The following is a 21,210-nucleotide window of genomic DNA, read 5'->3' as shown; positions in this document are numbered from 1 at the left end:
TTAAAATCAATTACACTCAATTAAAACCTACTTCCCTCTTTCATAGTAACGTGTGAAGCAATAATAGCAATCAAATCAATTTCAAACTTTCTCTTTCATGTTTCCAATGCTATTAATGCAACTTAAATGAATTTGAAATCCATCAAAGAATGAAAGTGGCATCCTTTGAAAGCATGCAATCTTTGCTTTCTCTCTTTTTCAATTTCGGACCAAGTCTTGTTGGTCTTGTAGCAAATGTTAATTTGGGCTTGCACAAATGATTCATGGCCCAAATTCACATGATAATAATTTCAGCCACATATTCTTAAACATTTTTGCACAAGGCTGAAAATTCACTTCATGTTGGGCTTTTTATTTTCGGTCCAAAATAAAATCTGCACAACAAAATTATTAATTAACAAATGTAAATTGAAGATTAAATTAATAATTTTGTAATTAATTATTTTAATAATGTTTGATCATCATCAAATTAATTTAGAATTTTTCAAATTCATCAGTGGTAATATATATATTTTGTGGTTTTGTTGTTTGTCGTCCATTGAAGAAATCCAAAAACTCCTATTAAGTTTTAGTGAATCAAAAGAAAAGTAATTACAAGAACTAAAGCAAAATAATATGTATTTTATAGAAGTCATTTATTTAACCATTTTATAATTATAATAAGGATGAATGAAATAAAATGCATGCTTGGATGTAAAATTTGTTTGCACAATCAAATGTGATTAGAAATTTTAGCTGTAACACCAAATTAAAAATTGAATAAAATAGATAGAAATGTAGAACAATTAAAACCTTGACATATTCAAACTACTTCTAAACTCAACACCCAAAAGTTTGAGGTGACCAGATACATAGCTTTCTTTCAGTTTTAAAAGAAAATGGGACATACAAAAGCAATCGAACCACACAAATTAAAACACTTATAAAGTAGTTGTAGCTAAAGGCTGTTAGTGTTGTAAGTGTGAGAGGTGTATGAAGTTAGTCTCACGTCAAAGAAAGTAAGGAAGAGTGAGGAGTCTATAAGATGAGAAACTCATTAACTTAACACCTTAAGATTTTGAGTTAGATGTGGTGTCTACTCATCTTATGTTCTCTCGCTTGATCTCTCTCCAAAGTCTCTCCAATGATCGAGAGCTCCTCACGGCATCTCCACCTGATAATTCAAGGTCAGTAGATAGACTAGTGCTTATGAAATTAAATTAACTTGAGCTTTAATTCAACTATGCATGCATATATATATAATTAAATTGTTTTATAATTTTCTAAATTTCCATTTTCTGTCAATTGACAATAAAAAAGTATTTCACTATCCAAAAATAAAGATTCATGCATCAACTCCTATAATCACAATAATAATAAAATTTTGTGCTCATTTTAAATAATGTATAGTCAATATTCAAATGATTAAGAGTTATTCATTCTTTTTATTTCACATAATAATTAGCTTATTGGGGTTTTCAATACAATAATTCATAATACGTAGTAATTGAAAGAGTTACCATTATTAGTGGTAATATTAAGATTCATAACTAAAATTCAAGACGTGCTGCAGGCATAATAATGTTAATCGATTTCATGTGTTTATTTAGAAAGATTATTAAAAAGAAATTCAAAAAATTGACAAGAATTGCTTTCTTCTTCTTTACTACTTCTAAATTGAACCCAAAAAAAAAAAAAAAAAACTCTGCTTATTATACATTTAAAATGAATTGACCACTAATAATTGTGTCGCTAGGCCGTGAAAATTTAAAGACAAACATAATTAATTGGTGGAGCTCATTTTTATTGACGAATATTGCACGGGCTTTAAATAATTAAAGGTAATGTACATTTGGATAATTAATAACTAAAAGCAATGATTAACTAACTTTGGAAAATGTTTACCAACAGACTAACAGAAGGAATTTTATTTCATTTAATAAAAATTTTGATTTTATCTTAATATCATTATTTTCTTAAAATTAAAATGAAACATGGCTATTGGCTAGGGTATGACTCAAGTTGAAAGTATAAATTTATAACCTATATTATATTGCATTTTCAAAATTTGGAAATATTCCATATTATAAGGACTAATTAGTTCACTCTACCATACCTTTTATAAATAAATTATACACAATTATTTAGAAAGAAAATTAGATTGTCAATTTAAAAAGTTCTAGAATTAATTATAAGGAGAGTAAGATATAACTCTAACTGGTTAATTAAACATAAAACATCAACAATTAATTATTCATGCATAATAATAATAATAATAATAATAATAATAATAATAATAATAATAATAATAATAATAATAATAATAATAAACCAGTATGGTTAGATTTGTAATATTATGAGATAGATTATTTGAACTAACCTTGCAATATGGAATATGAGCAATTTTGGGCCAATCTGGACCTGTCTCTTTATTGTACTTTGCATATAATGTGGGACAATAATATATCTCTAAATACTGAAGATTATGAGCTTGATCCATGTTAGGAAGAGATGATAATTCTGCACATAGAAGGATATAAAGTTCTTCAAGAGAGGTCATCGGCAACCTTGTGGGCAATGATTTTATCCCTGTTAACATTATACTCAAATGTCGCAATTTAGTAGCTCTTTCAAGCCATTTTGGTAAAGCATCCAACTTCGCAGACCCAATGATTGAGAATAATTGAAGGTTTAAATTATTTATTACCACATGTTGCTTTCCTTCTTCCTCTTCATCTTCAAAATTCACCAGCTCTTCACACTCATAAAATCCCAACTTCTTTAAAGTAGTCAAGCGACCAACAGCACTTGGTACGGACACTAACCTTGAACATTTCAAAAGATACAAGCATTTGAGTTGTTGGAAGCGCCCTATATTCATTGAAGACAAACTTGTAATTTTGATGCCCATCAAAAACAAATATTGTAGATAGATGAGTTTGTTCATGTTTTTGGGAAGTTCTTGAAGGCTGTCACAACCAAGGCCCAAACTCTGCAAACTTTGCAGCTTACAAATGGAATCAGGAAGCTTTTTCAAACTAGGACAATTTCTAAGAAAGAGATATCTCAAGTGCTTCTTCATTATGGCAAAGCAATCATCAGGCAACGAGCTCAATTCCATATATTTTGTTAGGTGCAACACCCTCAGATAGTTGAACTTGTCGGAGGTCCATTCTATCAATGCTTCTTGTTGCCCCTCTTGCATAACGGTTCTTGTCCTGCTTGACTCTTTCATTGTTAATTGTGCAAGATCATGTACAAGATCATGCATTTTGAGTATTTTAAATGTCATTAAATTTTTGAAATCAAAGTAGGGGTTAGAATCTCCTTCAATTTGAAGTAAAGATGCTGAAACAAGCTTCTTAATATACAACTCCCCAATATCTTCTGCATCTTCCTCTTCGCGTGTAGGTTGGAGGAGTCCATGAGCCATCCACAACATAATCAAATCAATAGCAACATATTCGTAATCCTTTGAAAAACAAGAGCAGTATGAAAAACATTGTTTTACTTCTGATGGCAAGTGATTGTAACTCAATTTGAGTGATGGCAAAATGTCAGTTTCTTCTTGATCGAGATTCCACACCTCACTATCCCTTATTTTTCTCCACTCATTTTCATCATGTGATTTTGATCTAAGCAAGCAACCCAAAGTTGTTATAGCCAAGGGTACTCCTTTGCATTTTTTAACAATTTGCTCCCCAATTTGCTTTAGCCTTGGGTACTTCTCTTCGTCCTTCTCTTCTTGGAATGCACATTTTGCAAAGAGCCGCCAACATTCATTCTCAGGAAGTCCTTCCAATTTCATTACAAGATTACTCCCCATAATGTCAGCAACTTTTCTGCTACGAGTGGTCACTATAATTTTGCTGCCTTTGTCACCACCTGCTTCTAACAAGTGATTTCTCAATTCATCCCATTTGCTGTGGTTTTCATTCCAAACATCGTCTAACACGAGTAAGAATTTTTTACCATGCAACGTTTGATTGAGAAGAGATATCATATATTCCAAACTAAAATTTGCATCCACGAAATTCTCTCTCTTTGTGGCTGCATGAATGATTCTTTGTATTAGCTTCTTGACATCAAAATCATCAGATACACACACCCACATTAAGGGATCGAAATTCGCCTTCACTGGGGTATCATTGTAAGCCATTTGTGCAAGTGTAGTCTTTCCCAAACCACCAATCCCAACAATTGAGATCACATCAATACTATTAGCTTCTGATTTTTGTGTCATCAATGACTTTATAATCTCCTCTTTCTCTTCAAGTCTACCACACACACGGAAAGGCAATGAAGAAGCAGTCTCTCGCCATGGTAAATTGTGCTCCAGAGCTGGAGTGTTGACATGTTGTTCAACTATACCCAAGTCTCTCCCTTCTCTTATTTTTTCATCCATCTTCTGTTTCATATCTTTGATTTTGTGGGCCATTTTGATGCGAAATACAAGTGGATTACTTGTGTATGAGAAGAATCGGCGAACCTTCGTGCTAATGCTTCCATACATTTTGACCACTTCATTAAGTTTTGCTTCATACTCTATTTCATCTAATATGTCACCAGCATCATCAAATGCCTCTCTGAGTTGCTTCAACCACTCATCTATACTGCGGTTTTTTGCTTGCTTGTTCTCAGCATCTATGAGATATGCTTTGATGGTTCTCAAAGAACTTTCAAACTTTTTTACATCATCTTTAAGACCGCATGCCAGAGCAATCTCTTGAAAAGATTTTGTTGCTAAATTGCCTAAGAGTGTTGATGCCACACCAGAAACAACTTCAGCCATTGGAGAATTAGTGAAAACAACCTAGCAAAAAAGTATAAGATGGAAAAGAAAGGTTAACCACACAACGGAAAAAAAATTACAATTGCATAATGTAAAAATTACTAGTAAAGTAGTTAATTTCCTAGTTAATGAAAAAACAACATCGTATACTATAACAGATAAAATCTCCAAATAAAATATAAGTGGTTTATTCTTTTTAATAAAATTGATTTGGTTTAGTCAATTTGGTCACACTACTTTATGACTATATTTGTTATCTGATTCTTGCTCGAAATTGGAACTAATTTGACCAGACAACATGCAGCTCTCTCGCGATCCACATGACAATCAGCATCAATGTCTGGATATGAGGCCCAATTAATATTAGTAAAGCCTTTCAAACTAAAATCAGGTGAGACAGGGAATAAAATTCCAGTAGCAGGGCTGTTTTTAAGGTACATGAGAACTTAAATTGCTGTTTGGTAGTGTGCGGTGGTAGGAGAATCTAGGCATTGACTTAATTTGCAAACAGCATAGCAAATATCAGGTCGTATTGTTGTCAAATATACTAATCTATCCACTAATAGATGATAACCTAAGACATTAATGCAAGGAAGAGCCACTATCTTGGATAGTTTGGATGTGTATTCCATAGGTGTACTTGCAAGTTTGGCATCACCAAGGCCATAGTTTTTCAACAAATTAGTAACATATGTGAAAAGAAGAAGCAAAATTCTTCTTTTATTAAGTGATACAAGTAGAACATGATGAAGTTTCAAAAAAATTAAAGAATATTATAGAACTTAAACTTGGTCTATAATCAAGTATGATGCAAATGGTTCTTATTAAGTTACAAGACTCATGAAACTACTTGCAAGTTGTCCAACTTGTATAGTTAAAGTTCTAGTCAAAATTTGCAATAAAGATAAGTTATTGTGGTTGCAATATTTGACTTAATCAAAAAATGAGTTGTTACATAAGTTGATATTTATCAACTTGCCATATAACTTGATAAAAATGAATATGAAAAAAGAATCTAGTACACACACTTGTGCAATTTGTGCACAACTTGATCAACTTGTAAACCAGATGCACCTCTACAAAATACTATATAGGTGGTTAAGGCATTTGCTAATGTATGTCATGTTTTTGCAATTAGTGAGTGAAACTTAAAGAGAAAAATAGTAAGGCCTCTCATGTGTGTAATCTCTTTGTATGAATTTCTATAATACGTAAGAGAGTATTATAGACTTCTCTATGTATTGTAAGAGATTGTGTTTTCACCACTTTGTCATATTATTTCCACTATTGTCTATATTCTTATTTAGTTCCATCTATTTCTCGTCCACAAATTATAGTTATGTTATTTTGTCCCTATTAACTCTGGTACCTAACAGTGGTATTAGAGCTTTAGGTTCTTAATCTTCCGCTACAAAAGTGCAAGTTGGTATCAGAATCATGACAACAAAATTTAAGATCGAGAAATTCAATGGGAATAACTTTTTTCTTTGAAAATTGAAGATCAAGGCAATTTTGGAAAAGGAGAATTATAGAAAGCAGGCCTACCGGCACTCTTGATGACAAGTGAAAAGAGATGGAGGGGAACGTCGTTGCCAATTTACACTTGGCTATGGCAGAGTCCGTATTATCAAGCATATCGGAGAAACAGACAGCAAAGGAGATTTGGGAGGCGCTCACTAAGTTGTACGAGGCAAAGTCACTTCACAATAGGATATTCATAAAAAAGAGGCTCTATACTCTTCGTATGAGTGAATATCGGTGACGGATTACATCAACAATCTTAATACTGTATTTTCACAACTAACAGCTATAGAGTGTCAAATTGTAGAAAATGAATGTACTGAAATTCTTCTCCAAATTTTACTAGACTCATTTGATCAACTTCGATTTGATGATGTTGTTGCTACTATTCTTGAAGAAGAAAGCATGCACAAAATAAAGATGATCGAAATGGAAAGTTCTAAGAAAGCAGAAGTTTTGTCGGTGATGAGAGGCAGATCAACGGAACGTGGCTCTAGTGGGAGTCAAAGTCATGATAGATCAAGGTCTCGAAAGAAGAACCTTACTTGTTACAATTGTGGCGAGAAAAGGCACTTGAAGAAAGATTGCTAGTTCAACAAAAAGAGCACAAAGAAAACTGCAAATGCAACTACCTCACATGGTTATGTTGCAAACACCTCTGATGATGGAGATGTCTTGTGCATCAAAACTGCTATTGGTCATGAAGACAATAAACTACTAGTTGATGTCTGGCTGTTGGATTGTGGAGCAACATATCACATGACTCCACATCATGAGTGGTTTAGCACTTATGAACCTGTTTCAAAAGGATCTGTACTCATGGGAGATGATCATGCCTTATGTAAACCCCGGTTAAATTAGTAAATAATTAGTCAATAAATTAGTTTTTAATAAGGAAGATTAGAAACTCGAATATTATATCAAATTAGGATAGAGCTCATCGAAACGAGAATTTTGACACTAATTTCGAAGAAATCGGTCTAAGATTGGACCGAATGGGCCAAATCGGTTGAACCGGATCCAAACAGGGCCGTTAGTCCAACCGAACCGACCTGTTAAATGAAGCCAAGCTCCTTTCTCTTCCTTATTCAGCTGGAGCAACGTGAAATGCATCGAGGGAAGAGAGGAAACACCGAAACCCTTACGGTGAACTCCAATCCCCCGTAACTTCTTCGTCCGAGCTCCGATCGCCGCACCGTTTGCAGCCACGCGTCCAGCGCGTCGAGCTCTATATTTCTACCGGAACTATTTCACTGGTAAATTGTTTAATCACTCTCAGCCTCCTCTTCCCCTAATTTTTGAATTTTGAGTAGGAATGTTGAATTTTTTTTATTTCTAATGTTTTAGGATCCAATTAGATTGAGAAAAATGTTCACTCTTGCTTATGTGAAGTTTGGGTAAGGTGAGGATATAATAATTCTATTTTAACTTCATTGAATTTGAGCTTTGAGTATTAAATTGGATATATATGTGTTATAAATGTGTATTAGGTTGAAAATAAATAATTGGAGCTTGAAATTGTGAATATTGGAACTTGGAGGAAGTTGAGCTTAGAGTTTGTTGAATTTTGAGGAGCTGCCTTGGTTTTAAATAAATTGATTTGGTCGTTACGTGGAAATCAGCCAAGGTATGGTTTAGGTTTCTTGCATTTAATATATAATGTTCTGTGAAAACTTAGGCTAGAGGACCATAGGATAAGTTGGAATGCTGGTGTATATTGAATGTTTAGGAATTTGTTGATGAATATGTTTGGTTAGTGCTTGTTGGATAATTGATAATTTGAATATATGGTGGAGATTATTATTTATGTTGAAGATGGTAAGAAATGTGGTTGGTTGGTTGATTTTAGGTTTACAAGAACATTGAATAAAAGCTTGATGGAATTGTTGAGGAATGAATTGTTTAGTGTTATTGAATGGTAGTTGATAAATGGTGGAAACTTGTGTTGAGTTTTGTTATTGGTATATGGTGTTAGTGTTGGGTTTGGCAAATTTAACAAGGAAAGGAGTGAAGTTTTTAATTGAAAATTGAGGTTTGGATACTTTTGAAAATGTTGGTTTTTGGCTGAACTTTGGCAGGCTATAACTTGGCTTCTGGAACCCCAAATTGATTATAACTTGTTTCAAATAAAAATTGGGTTCGTGAAGTCTATGCCGTTCGAAGAACGGAAGAAAAATGATTTAAAACGATTAAGTTATGGCCATCGGAAAATTTGGTAAAGAATATGTGGATATGCAGGTGGTTTTCCCTGATTGTGCAGCTCTCTGTTAATTCTTTTTTTTTTTTTGAAGAACGCATGCCCACGTGTACCCGTGGCATGAAATTTTGGGGATGCGTACGCGACCGGTCCCATGCGCATGCGTAAGTTAATCAAGCATGTCCACGTGTACGCGTGACCCATGTGTACGTGTGACATGGAGTTTTCACCCACACGCATGCATGACAAGGGATGCGTGCACGAGCTGCGTTTTCACACTCCCACGCTCACGTGTGAGCCACATGTACGCGTGGCACCTGTTCCAGCAAACATGATTTTTGAGGTTTTAAAACCTATTTCAAACTTCTAAACCTCTATTTTTATTCCTTTGGTCATAAATAATAGTGTTAAACCTGATAAATCAGATGAAGTTAGGAGGTGGGAATAACTTGAAGGTGAAGTAAAGTTGAAAAGTGATTAGTTGATTATGAAATGTTATGAATAATCATATATGATACTTGGCTGGATATTGAAATGAATGATTATGTATGATACTTGGCTTGGATGATTAAATGATCTGAGATACGAGATTCTCTAGATAAAGTACCGTGGCTTGCCACCACGTGTACCAGGTTGAAAACTCAATAATCTGTTGACCCTACGACGTAAGGGTGACCGGGCACTATAAATTCCCGGGAATGTAACCCCCATTGAGCAATATTGATTATTTGAGAAAAAGCTATGCATAAACTCTTAGGGATGCACATCGAGGGACAGTCTAAGGTTTTCGGACTTGTCAGGTTGGCTGGATAACCGACAGATGAGTCTCATGAGCCATAGGACAGGCATGCATCATATGCATATTACTTGAATTACTTGCTTGTGCATTAACTGGGTGTGCCTATGTGTACTTGCCATGCTATATGTATATTTGTTACCTGCAGTATTTGTAACCTTCTTGTGTTTGTCTTTATCTGTTTATCTGTCTGTGAAATGCTGACAGAGATGGAGGTATGGAGGAATGGCAGTATGTGACTTAGATTTAAGGTTAAGTTAAGTTAGGTTTAGATACTTTTAGAAAACCACCTTTTATGGCTTCTGTTTAATACTTTAACCTCTATAATCTGAGTGTCGGCGTTCTAGGATTGCCTCTGGCATTTCCAGGACCTTATATATTATGTGTGTGGCACATTTATCATACTGAGAACCTCTGGTTCTCATTCCATACTATGTTGTTATTTTTCAGATGCAGGTCGATAGGCATCTCACTAGGCGTCTGGATACCTGAGGCGAAGTGGTTACTGGATTATTTTGTTGTGCTGTGATATATATATATATATATATATATATATATATATATATATATATATATATATATATATATATATATATATATATATATATATAATGTGTGTGTGTGTATATATACTATGTACTTAGCTTAGAGGTTTATGGAGAGGCAGGATTGTGTTTATGTACATTTGGGTTTTGGATATGTATGTGTGTGTGTGTGTGTGTGTGTGTACATTTGGGTTTTGGATATGTATATATATGTTTGTGTATGTGTGTGTGTGTGTGTGTGTGTGTGTGTGTAAATATTCTCCGACCAGTCTTGACTTCGCGGGCAGAGTTAAGAGCTTGTTATTTTGTATCTTTGGCACTCTATTCCTGCTTTTATTATCTTATGTTTAATAGTTATAGTTTTTTTAGCACGCAAATTAACTCGTCCCTTGAGCGTTGCGCTTTTATTTCGCGATTTTTATTTCCCCTATTCTTCAAGGCTCTTAGCATATTACAATCTTTCTGCTATTACATGTATACATTTTATTTTAGAGGTCGTAATACCACACCACCTCTATTTTACGACTTAAGCGTAAAGCTTTGTATGGTAGGGTGTTACATTATGGTATCAGAGCAGTTCGTTCCTATAGAGCCTGAAAGACGGACTGATTGTGCTTCTGTGCATTCTCTGTATATGTGTTTATGTGCTATTAGGATATCTGACTGATATATATGGCATAAACGTTTGTGAGCATGCATTTGGAACTTAAAGGATTAGACCTGCAATATTGAGACTGTTCAACTTAATATCACTTGTTTGGTGTGTATAGAGACCAGATGTCGACTCGCAGACGCGGTCACGGGCGAGATAGAGGTAGGATAGGCACTATTACTCCTAGCCCAGCAGGGACTGATCCAGCAGACTTTATGGCTGCCCTGAAAAATATGGCTGCAGCTATGCAGGCGACAGTCGAGGCACTGGGTAATCAGATAAACCAGGGTAATCATGGGAATAATAATGATGAGGACAGTCCTATGGCACTTGTTACATTTTTGAAAGTTCACCCTCCGACCTTTAGGGGAACCTCAAATCTCACTGATGCAGATAATTGGATTCAAGTTATGGAACGAACATTGCAGGCTCAACAGGTTCCTGAAGAACAATGGGTTGAATTTGGAACTTATCAACTGCAAGGTGAGGCTCAGTATTGGTGGCAGGAAACACAACGTATATTGCAGCCTGATGGTGCTGCGATTCTTTGGGAGGTCTTCCAAACAGAATTCTATAAAAAATACTTTCCTAATTCAGCCACAAAGGCCAAGGAACTTGAATTAATGTAGTTAAAGCAGGGACAGGTGACTGTTGCTGAGTATACTAGCAAATTTGAGGAGTTATATCGCTTTTCTCGTATCTGTCAAGGTGCGCCTACAAATTTTGTTGAATGTAAGTGTATTAAATATGAGGGAGATCTTCAGAGCGATATTCTGAGCTTCATTGCTCCAATGGAGATCAGAGTATTTTTTGAATTGGTGAATAAGAGTAGGGTGGCTGAAGATCGTATGAGAAAGAGGCAGCAGAGAAAAGAAGTTTGAGGGTGCCTTTTCAGAGGCCTTCAGGGAGGAACTTTGCTCCGAAGGCCGAATACTAATGTTAATCAGGGAAGAAGGTTTGGAAAGCAGCCACAACAGTATTTGAACTGTCAGAGGTGCAGAAAGTATCATCATGGAGTTCTGTGCAGGTTAGGACTTGGGGTATGCTATTTTTGTGGACAGGCCAGGCATATGGTCAATAATTGTCCAGAGAAGAAGAAGTACGAGACTGGTAGGGTGTAGCAGCCGGGGATAGTATACACCACTTCTGCAGTAGGTGCTGAGGGATCTGAGATACTGATTAGAGGTAACTGTGAAATGGCTGGTAAAATCTTAAATGCTTTATTTGATTTAGGAGCAACTCATTCATTTATTGCATTTGAGAAGGCTAATGAGTTAGGATTAAGAATGGTAGTTTTAGGTTATGATTTGAAAGTGTATAATGCTACTCATGAAGCTATGGTGACTAGGATAGGATGTCCACAAGTTCCCTTTCGAGTGCAACAACGTGAATTTGTTCATGATTTGATTTGTTTACCGATAACTGGTCTTGATTTCATCTTGGGAATGGATGGGTTATCTAAAAATCATGTTTTGCTTGATTGTTCTGAGAAATTAGTACAGTTTATGCCGGAAGGATAAGAAGCGCCGGTTGTGGTGAATAGTTATTATTTGAACTCTATGATAGTAAAATGTTCTGGAACTGAATGTCAGGATATTATGTTATTAACTGCGGGAGTATCAGGTGATGATCAGAATTTAGAGCATATTTCGGTTGTATGCGAATATCCAGATGTATTTCCAGATGATATTAATGAATTTCCACCTAACCGAGAGGTTGAATTTGCAATTGAGTTGGTGTCTGGAGCCGGTCCGATTTTGATTACTCCTTACAGGATGTCACCTTTAGAAATGGCTGAACTGGAAAATGTGTTAGGTAAGCACTTTATTCGACCAGGTGTTTCTCCGTAGGGAGCACCAGTGTTACTGGTAAAGAAGAAGGATAGAAGTATGTGCTTGTGTGTCGATTATCGACAATTGAATAAGATCACTGTAAAGAATAAATATCTGCTACCTAGAATCAATGACCTAATGGATCAATTACAGGGTGCAGGTGTGTTTTCTAAGATTGATCTGCGATTCGGGTATTACCAGATAAGGGTTAGAGATGAAGATATTCTGAAAACTGCTTTCCAGACACGTTATGGTCATTATGAATATATGGTGATGTCTTTTGGGTTAACTAATGCTCCAGCAATATTCATGGATTATATGAATAGAATTTTCCGGCCGTATCTAGATAAGTTTGTTATTGTCTTCATTGATGATATTCTTGTTTACTCTAAGACTGAAGAGGGGAATGCTGATCTCTTGCAAACTGTACTACAAATTCTGAGAGACAGGAAGTTATATGCTAAGTTATCTAAATGCGAGTTCTGGAAGAGTGAGGTGAAGTTTCTTGGTCACGTGGTGAGTAAGCAGGGAATAGGTGTGGATCTTGCTAAAGTGGAAGCAGCGATGAATTGGGAGTGACCAACCTCAGTAACAGAGATTAGGAGTTTCCTAGGTCTAGCAGGTTATTATCGCAGATTCGTTAAGAGATTTTCACAGCTCGCCTTACCTTTAACTAAGTTGACTAGGAAGGATACGCCTTTTGTCTGGACTCTGGAGTGTGAGGAGAGTTTTCAAGCATTGAAGCATAGGTTGACTACTGCACCCGTATTGATATTACTTGAATCAAGTGAACCGTTTGAAGTGTACTGTGATGCATCACTGAAGGGTTTAGGGAGCATTCTGATGCAGCACCAGAATGTTGTAGCATACGCCTTATGGCAGTTAAGGCCGCATGAGATGAACTATCCGACTCACGATTTAGAACTTCCTGCTGTTGTGTTTGCTTTAAAGATTTGAAGGCACTATCTCTATGGCATTAAGTTTCATATTTTCTCAGACCATAAGAGTTTGAAGTATCTTTTTGAGCAGAAAAAGTTGAATATGCGTCAGAGGAGGTGGATGGAGCTTCTAAAAGATTATAATTTTGAATTGAATTACCATCCAGAAAAAGCGAACGTTGTGGCGGACACCTTGAGTCGTAAGTCTTTGTATGCAGCTTGGATGATGCTACAGGAAGAAGAGTTACTAAGGGCATTTCAAGGTTTAAATTTGGGAGTTAGAGAAGAATCTGAAATTCTGTGTTTGAGTCAGTTGCAGATTTTAAGTGATTTTAAATCAGAACTTCTGAAGGCTCATCGAGATAGTGAAGCGTTATGTAAGGTATTACTAGCAGTTGAACGGGGAAAATAGTGGAGAGTGTCAGAAGGTCAGGATGATTTGTGGAGGTTCAAGAACCGAATCGTTGTGCCAGATGTCGGAGACCTGCGACAAAGTATCTTGAAGGAAGCTCATAAGAGCGGGTTCTCAATTCACCCGGGGAGTACCAAAATGTACCAAGATCTGAAAGCGATGTTCTAGTGGCCAGGAATGAAGAATGATGTGGCATTGCATGTATCTAAATATTTAACGTGTCAGAAGGTTAAGATCGAGCATCAGAGACCATCAGGGACCCTTTAGCCTTTAAAGATTCCACAATGGAAATGGGAGAGTATCGCAATGGATTTTGTGATAGGGTTGCCTAGAACCCGGTCTGGTTGTGATGCTATTTGGGTGGTTGTGGATTGACTGACAAAATCAGCTCACTTTCATCCCATTCGAATAAGTTGCACAATGGAGGAATTGGCTAGAATGTATATCAAAGAGATTGTCAAGTTGCATGGCGTGCCTTCTACCATTATCTCTGACAGAGATCCTCGTTTTACCTCAAGGTTCTGGGGGGCCTTTCAGTGCGCATTTGGGACCCAGTTAAGTTTGAGTATTGCATATCACCCTTAGACATATGGTCAGTCAGAAAGAACTATTCAGACCTTGGAGGATATGCTAAGGGCTTGTGTTTTGGACCAGCCGGCGAGCTGAGATCGGTATATGCCATTAGTGGAATTTGCTTATAATAATAGCTATCATGCAAGCATCGAAATGGCTCCATATGAGGCTCTGTATGGCAGGAAATGTCAATCTTCGCTATGTTGGTATGAAACTGGAGAAAGAAGTTTATTAGGGCCTGAGATGATAGCTGAAACTACTGAGCAGATAAAGAAGATTCGTAGCCGAATGCTTATAGCCCAGATCCGTCAGAAGAGCTATGCTGATCAGAGGTGAAAGCTTTTGGAGTTTGAAGAAGGAGAGCATGTCTTTTTGAAGGTTACACCAACCACTGGAGTGGGAAGAGCTATTAAGACCAAGAAGCTGAATCCCCATTATATTGGGCCATTTGAGATCCTGAAAAGAATTAGGCCAGTGGCTTATAGAATTGCCTTACCGCCGTATCTTTCGAATTTGCACGATGTGTTTCATGTGTCACAGCTTCGGAAGTATACTCCTGACGCAAGTCATGTTTTGGAACCGGAACCAATCCAAGTAAGAGAAGATCTAACACTCCCAGTAATTCCGGTGAGAATTGATGACACCAATTTTAAATGATTACGCGGGAAGGAAGTATCATTGGTAAAAGTAGCTTGGAGTCGAGCTGGTATCGAGGAACATACTTGGGAACTCGAATCAGATATGCGGAAGGACTACCCACATCTCTTTTCAGGTATCGAGGAATGAATTGTTTAGTGTTATTGAATGGTAGTTGATAAATGGTGTAAACTTGTGTTGAGTTTTGTTATTGGTATATGGTGTTAGTGTTGGGTTTGGCAAATTTAACAAGGAAAGGAGTGAAGTTTTTTATTGAAAATTGAGGTTTGGATACTTTTGAAAACGTTGGTTTTTGACTAAACTTTGACGGGCTATAACTTGGCTTTTGGAACCCTAAATTGATTATAACTTGTTTTAAATGAAAATTGGGTTCGTGAAATTTATGCCGTTCAAAGAACGGAAGAAAAACGATTTAAAACAATTAAGTTATGGCCATTGGAAAATTTGGTAAAGAATATGTGGATATGCAGGTGGTTTTCCCTGATTGTGCAGCTCTCTGTTAATTCTTTTTTTTTAAGAACGCATGTCCATGCGTACGTGTGGCCCAAGCGTACGTGTGGCATGAAATTTTGGTGATGCATACGCGACCGGTCCCATGTGCACGCGTACGGTAAACAAGCATGTCCACGCGTACGCGTGACATGGAGTTTTCACCCATGCTCACGCGTGAGCCACGCATACGCGTGGCACCTGTTCCAACAAACATGATTTTTGAGGTTTTAAAACCTATTTCAAACTTCTAAACCTCTATTTTCATTCCTTTGGTCATAAATAATAGTGTTAAACCTGATAAATCAAATGAAGTTAGTAGGTAGGAATAACTTGAAGGTGAAGTAAAGTTGAAAAGTGATGAGTTGATTATGAAATGTTACGAATAATCATATATGATACTTGGCTGGATATTGAAATGAATGATTATGCATGATACTTGGCTTGGATGATTAAATGATTTGAGATACGAGATTCCCTAGATAAAGTACCGTGGGTTGCCACCACGTGTACCAGGTTGAAAACTCGATACTCTCTGTTGACCCTACGACGTAAGGGTGACCAGGCACTATAAATTCCCGGGAATGTAACCCCCATTGAGCAATATTGATTATTTGAGAAAAAGCTATGCATAGACTCTTGGGGATGCACGTTGAGGGACAGTCTAAGGTTTTCGGACTTGTCGGGTTGGCTAGATAACCGACAGATGAGCCTCATCAGCCATAGGACATGCATGCATCATATGTATATTACTTGAAGTACTTGCTTGTGCATTAACTGGGTGTGCCTAAGTGTACTTGCCATGCTATATGTATATTCGTTACCTGTAGTATTTGTAACCTTCTTGTGTTTGCCTTTATCTGTTTATCTATCTGTGAAATGCTGACGGAGATGGAGGTATAGAGGAATGGCAGTATCGGACTTAGATTTAACGTTAAGTTAAGTTATGTTTAGATACTTTTAGAAAACCACCTTTTATGGCTTCTGTTTAATACTTTAAGCTCTATAATTTGAGTGTCGCCATTCTAGGATTGCCTCTGGCATTCCCAGGACCTTATATATTATGTGTGTGGCACCTTTACCATACTGAGAACCTCCGGTTCTCATTCCATACTATGTTGTTGTTTTTCAGATGCAGGTCGAGAGGCATCTCAATAGGCGTCTGGATACCTGAGGCAAAGTGGTTACTGGGTTATTTTGTTGTGCTGTGATATATATATATATATATGTATATATGTACTTAGCTTTCTCTCTGCATAACTTATTCTTTTTGATCCTCTTAGAGGTTTATGGAGAGGCAGGATTGTGTTTATGTACATTTAGATTTTGGATATGTATATGTGTGTGTGTGTGTGTGTGTGTGTGTGTGTAAATATTCTCTGGCCAGTCTTGACTTCGCGGGTTGAGATAGGAGCTTGTTATTTTGTATCTTTGGCATTCTATTCTACTTTTATTATCTTATGTTTAATAGTTATAGTTTTCTTAGCACGCAAATTAATTCGTTCCTTGAGCGTTGCGCTTTTATTTCGCGATTTTTATTTCCCCTATTCTTCAAGGTTCCTAGCATATTACAATCTTTCTGCTATTACATGTATACATTTTATTTTAGAGGTCGTAATACCACACCACCTCTATTTTACGACTTAAGCGTAAAGTTTTATGTGGTAGGGTGTTACACCTTAGAAATTGTGGGAATCGGTACCATCAAAATTAAGATGTTTGATGGTTCCATCCATATAGTTCAAGGTGCAAGACATGTGAATGGCCTTAGAAAAATTTGTTATCCGTTGGGCTGTTAGGTTCTTAAAGGTACAAGATCAATATTGAAAGTTGATTGTTGAAGGTGACTAATGGTGCTTGTGTGATTATGAAGGCAAAATGGCTAACAACCAATCTCTACTTGCTTTCTAGAGATGCAGTTCGAGATGTAGAAGCATCAGTTGCATCTGCAAACCAAGAAGACACAACGATATTGTGACATCACAAATTAGGCCATATGTCAGAATGTGGTCTATAGGTTCTTGCATAATATAATCTCCTTCCATGGCTTAAAACGGTGAATCTACCTTTCTATGAGCACTTGTGACAAGCAAACAGCATAGATTAAAGTTTGAAAGATCAACCGCTAAAAGCAAACGCATACTAGACTTGATTCATTCTGATGTGTGGGAATCACCAGAATTATCATTAGGAGGAACAAAATATTTTGTCTCCTTCATAGATGATTACTCACGAAGAGTCTGGGTATTTTCCATCAAGAAGAAGTCAGATGTGTTTCTAGTATTTAAGGAGTTTAAAGCACGAATATAGCGTGAAAGTGAGAAGAAAATAAAGTGCTTGAGGACAGACAAGGGAGGAAAATACACTGATGGTGATTTCACTATATTTTACAAGCACGAGGGTATTCAGAGGCAATTCATAGTTGCATATACAGCTCAGGAAAATGGTGTTGTAAAGTGGATGAACAGAACTCTTCTAGAAAGAAGTCGAGCTATGTTGCAGACTGCAAGATTAGCCAAGTTTTTCTGGGCAGAAGCAGTCAAAACAGCCTGCTATGTGATTAACAGATCATCGTCAACAACAATTGGGTTGAAAATTTCATTGGAGATGTGGCAAGATAAGCCACCTGATTATTCTTCTCTCTATATGTTTGGATGTCCTGTTTATGTGATTTTTAATATCCAAGAAAGAACAAAGCTTGATCCTAAATAAAAAAAGTGTATCTTCTTGGGATATGCTGACAATGTAAAGGGGTATCGTTTATGGGATTCCACTATCCACAAAGTTATTGTCAGTAGAGATGTTATATTTGATGAAAACGAGTTACAAAAAGAGCAAGAAAATAACAGTAGCACTAAAGAAACTAATACAATATACATGAATAATAAGTCTAGAGAAAAGGACACTTCTGAAGCAGAACCTGAGCAAGTTGAACAAGGACCAGCTGAAGCTCACAGAACAACACGTGAACTGAGAAAATCATCATGGCATGCCCACTATGCCATGACTTATCATGATGCATATTATTTTGTTATTGAAAATGGAGAACCATCAACCTTTCAAGAGGCTGTTGAAAGTCCACATTTTTTTTATGGATGGCAGCCATGCAAAAAGAAATGGAAGCACTACGTAGAAACAAGACGTGGGAGCTTGTCCCACTCCCGGACAGAAGAAAAGCAATTAGTAACTATTACGGATCCTACACCCGGAACGGTCCCCGAACCCGGTTACCAGGGTCCGACCTACTTCGCCCTTCCAGAAGGCCCGGAACCGACCCACCAGAGCTCCGAACCAACTTTCGAATTCAAATGTCTCCCTTATCTTAGCCAAATAAGATAAGATAAGATAAGATATTTACCATCACTTATAAATAGAGGACCCAGGTCCCTCCAGGTATTCATTCATTCCTCACACCTTATACCTCTTAGATCCATTCTGACTTGAGCGTCGGAGTGTCTTTGCAGGTACCACCCCCCATTGCTCCAGTCAAATAATCTGGCATCCGCCTCGACCCGCAAGTTCTCGATCCATCTCTCAACCCGTACCGGAGACATCTTGTACAGTAACAAATGGATTTAAAAAATAAAGTGTGACAATCACGACCAGATAGAAGTTATCGTGCAAAACTAGCGGTGAAGGGATTCTTCTTTTCGGTCGATCTGCTTTGTCATTCTCCATCGTTGCTATGTCTCCTGGCTGTCGATCCTTGTCATCACAGCTGGCCATCGTTGTTGGATACCTAGTCATTGCTGCATCTAGTTTTGATTCATTGAGTTGAGCTTTTGAGTTTGCCCCAGTTTCCTTACTTTGAGCCCCTACTTCTGATAGGTTTTTTTTTCTCTTTTAATTTTTTTTGCTTTAGTTATTGCATATTATATTTTTCTATTGTAATGCAAAAGAACATGCTTGGTTTATACTGCGAGGTGTTTTACCAAAACTAATTCTTACAAAGATTAATTGCTTTGAATTGTCTTTGTTTTTAATCCCATGATAATTCTCAAGGCTAAGCTGTTTATATATTATTTCTCTTAGGTGCCTCAGTGAGATGTTAGCATCTACTTATTAATTCCTCATTACAGTATTATAATTAATTATAATTTATGTTTATGCTAAATTCTTATATGTTAATAGTTTATTTAAATGATGGTTCATGATTGTTAGTAACTTGATTAAATTTAATTGTCAATAAACTGTTGAACTTGAATGTTTAATTGTCAAATGTTTTTTTTTTTAAGTTAAATACTTTAAGAGTGGTTGTTGAATGATTTTGAATTTGTTAAGGACAGGCAGAGTGCTTGAGAATGTTGGTTATGGAATAAGTTCCTCAATTTATGATGCCATGAAGATTGATGTTAGAAGATTTGAGTTTAGTCTAATACAACTTTTAATCATTGATTAGTTGTATTTCTTTTATTTTGTCTGCTAGCTTTGATTATCTTTGTGTATGTTTTATGTTGTCTTAATGTTGAGATTTAGACTCAGAGTGCTTAATTATAAGTATTTATTATATAATTGTAGAGGATTTGAATGTATAATACTTATTATAACTTATATTACTATATATTTTAGTTTATTATGTGTTTTGGGTTAAAGTTATTAATTTTAAATGCCTAGATTTAAGTAAATATACATATTTTATGTATGACGATATATACATATTTTCTTTAAAAATTCATAACAAGTAAACTCATGCAAATTTATTAGTCTCATGCAAGTTTACTAGTCTTAGGTGAGTTCTACGAATTTTTTTAGGTTTGTGAATTTGACAACTTTGATATGAATTTAGAAAAGACAAATTTATATAATATAATTATATAAATGGCGAAGGTTAAAACCTATTAAGAAACTTTATGACTTAATATAGTAATAGTCTAAATTTTACTATTTATTTTATTCTCATTATAAATCATCGTTCTAATGTGAAATGATATGCTAACAAAGAATGAAGGACGAGATACAAACCTGGTAAGTTATAATATAATCTCCAAATTAAACCTGATAATCCAAGTGAACCTTCAAGAATCTTAGGACTCGAATCTAATTGCCACAATAGAAGAAGGAAACAAATCATGATTATTTCAACATTGCTAATAGAGGTAGAACATATGTTCATCAAAATAGGCCAAGTGTTATAAAGATGTATGTATTTGTACATTTCATATATACAAAATAAATCTAACTCTAACTCTATATTAAGTTGACACCGTATATATTAGAGGAAAAAAGATTTGACATGAAATTGAAAGGGGTGTTAGCCAACTTCAAGTATTTTGATAATCCATTAAAAAATAACTAGTTTTTTTAGTGTTTAATGCATTGAATTTTAATTTAAAAATTATTTATCCATGAAATTTACTACTTTAATAACCTTAACAAATGTTTTTAGGATCCTCGTCATCACTGGTATAAATTAAATAAAAATAATAATAATAATAATAATTACACATTGTAGAGAAAAAAAAACCACTTACGGAAGAGTGTCAAACTTGTGTGCCACAAATAAATTGAGGCGAAAATAATGTATGATAAGTTGCTGAATGGAATTAATTAAGAGTAAGAGTTTAATTTGAGAATGGGATAGATGAGGTGCTGAGAGTGAGAGAAAGGGACTTTGTTCTTTGCAGGATAACATAAATTAAAAGAAGAGCAATTATATTATGAAATCAAACAAAACGGTTCTTAAGAGAATATATCATAAAGCACGCAAAATAAATCTTTCTTCTTGAAATCATTTTAGAAACATTAAACAATAAAGTTAAGTTTGCATTGGATTACTTGGATGATTTCTTCATCAAAGTATATACTATATAAAATGGGATTCTAAACC

At 35.8% G+C, this 21,210-nt stretch overlaps 1 protein-coding gene across 1 annotated transcript; it reads right to left on the bottom strand.

Annotated features, from left to right (window-relative positions):
- Positions 1–713: 713 nt before the first annotated feature.
- LOC110268644 (putative disease resistance protein RGA3) lies at positions 714–20,990 on the bottom strand. The gene is made up of 4 exons (XM_021115213.2): positions 20,855–20,990; positions 20,346–20,420; positions 2,360–4,792; positions 714–1,153 (listed from the first exon to the last, which is right to left on the bottom strand). The coding sequence occupies exons 3-4, from the start codon at positions 4,769–4,771 to the stop codon at positions 1,139–1,141; spliced, it is 2,427 nt and encodes an 808-aa protein (XP_020970872.1). The 5' UTR covers positions 4,772–4,792; positions 20,346–20,420; positions 20,855–20,990; the 3' UTR covers positions 714–1,138.
- Positions 20,991–21,210: the final 220 nt, after the last annotated feature.

This window comes from Arachis ipaensis, chromosome B2 (assembly GCF_059453495.1).
Source record: "Arachis ipaensis isolate K30076 ecotype BB chromosome B2, ASM5945349v1, whole genome shotgun sequence".
Taxonomy (NCBI): domain Eukaryota; kingdom Viridiplantae; phylum Streptophyta; class Magnoliopsida; order Fabales; family Fabaceae; genus Arachis; species Arachis ipaensis.
The sequence above is the reverse complement of the archived record's forward strand: the minus strand, read 5'-3'. Positions and strand labels throughout refer to the sequence as shown.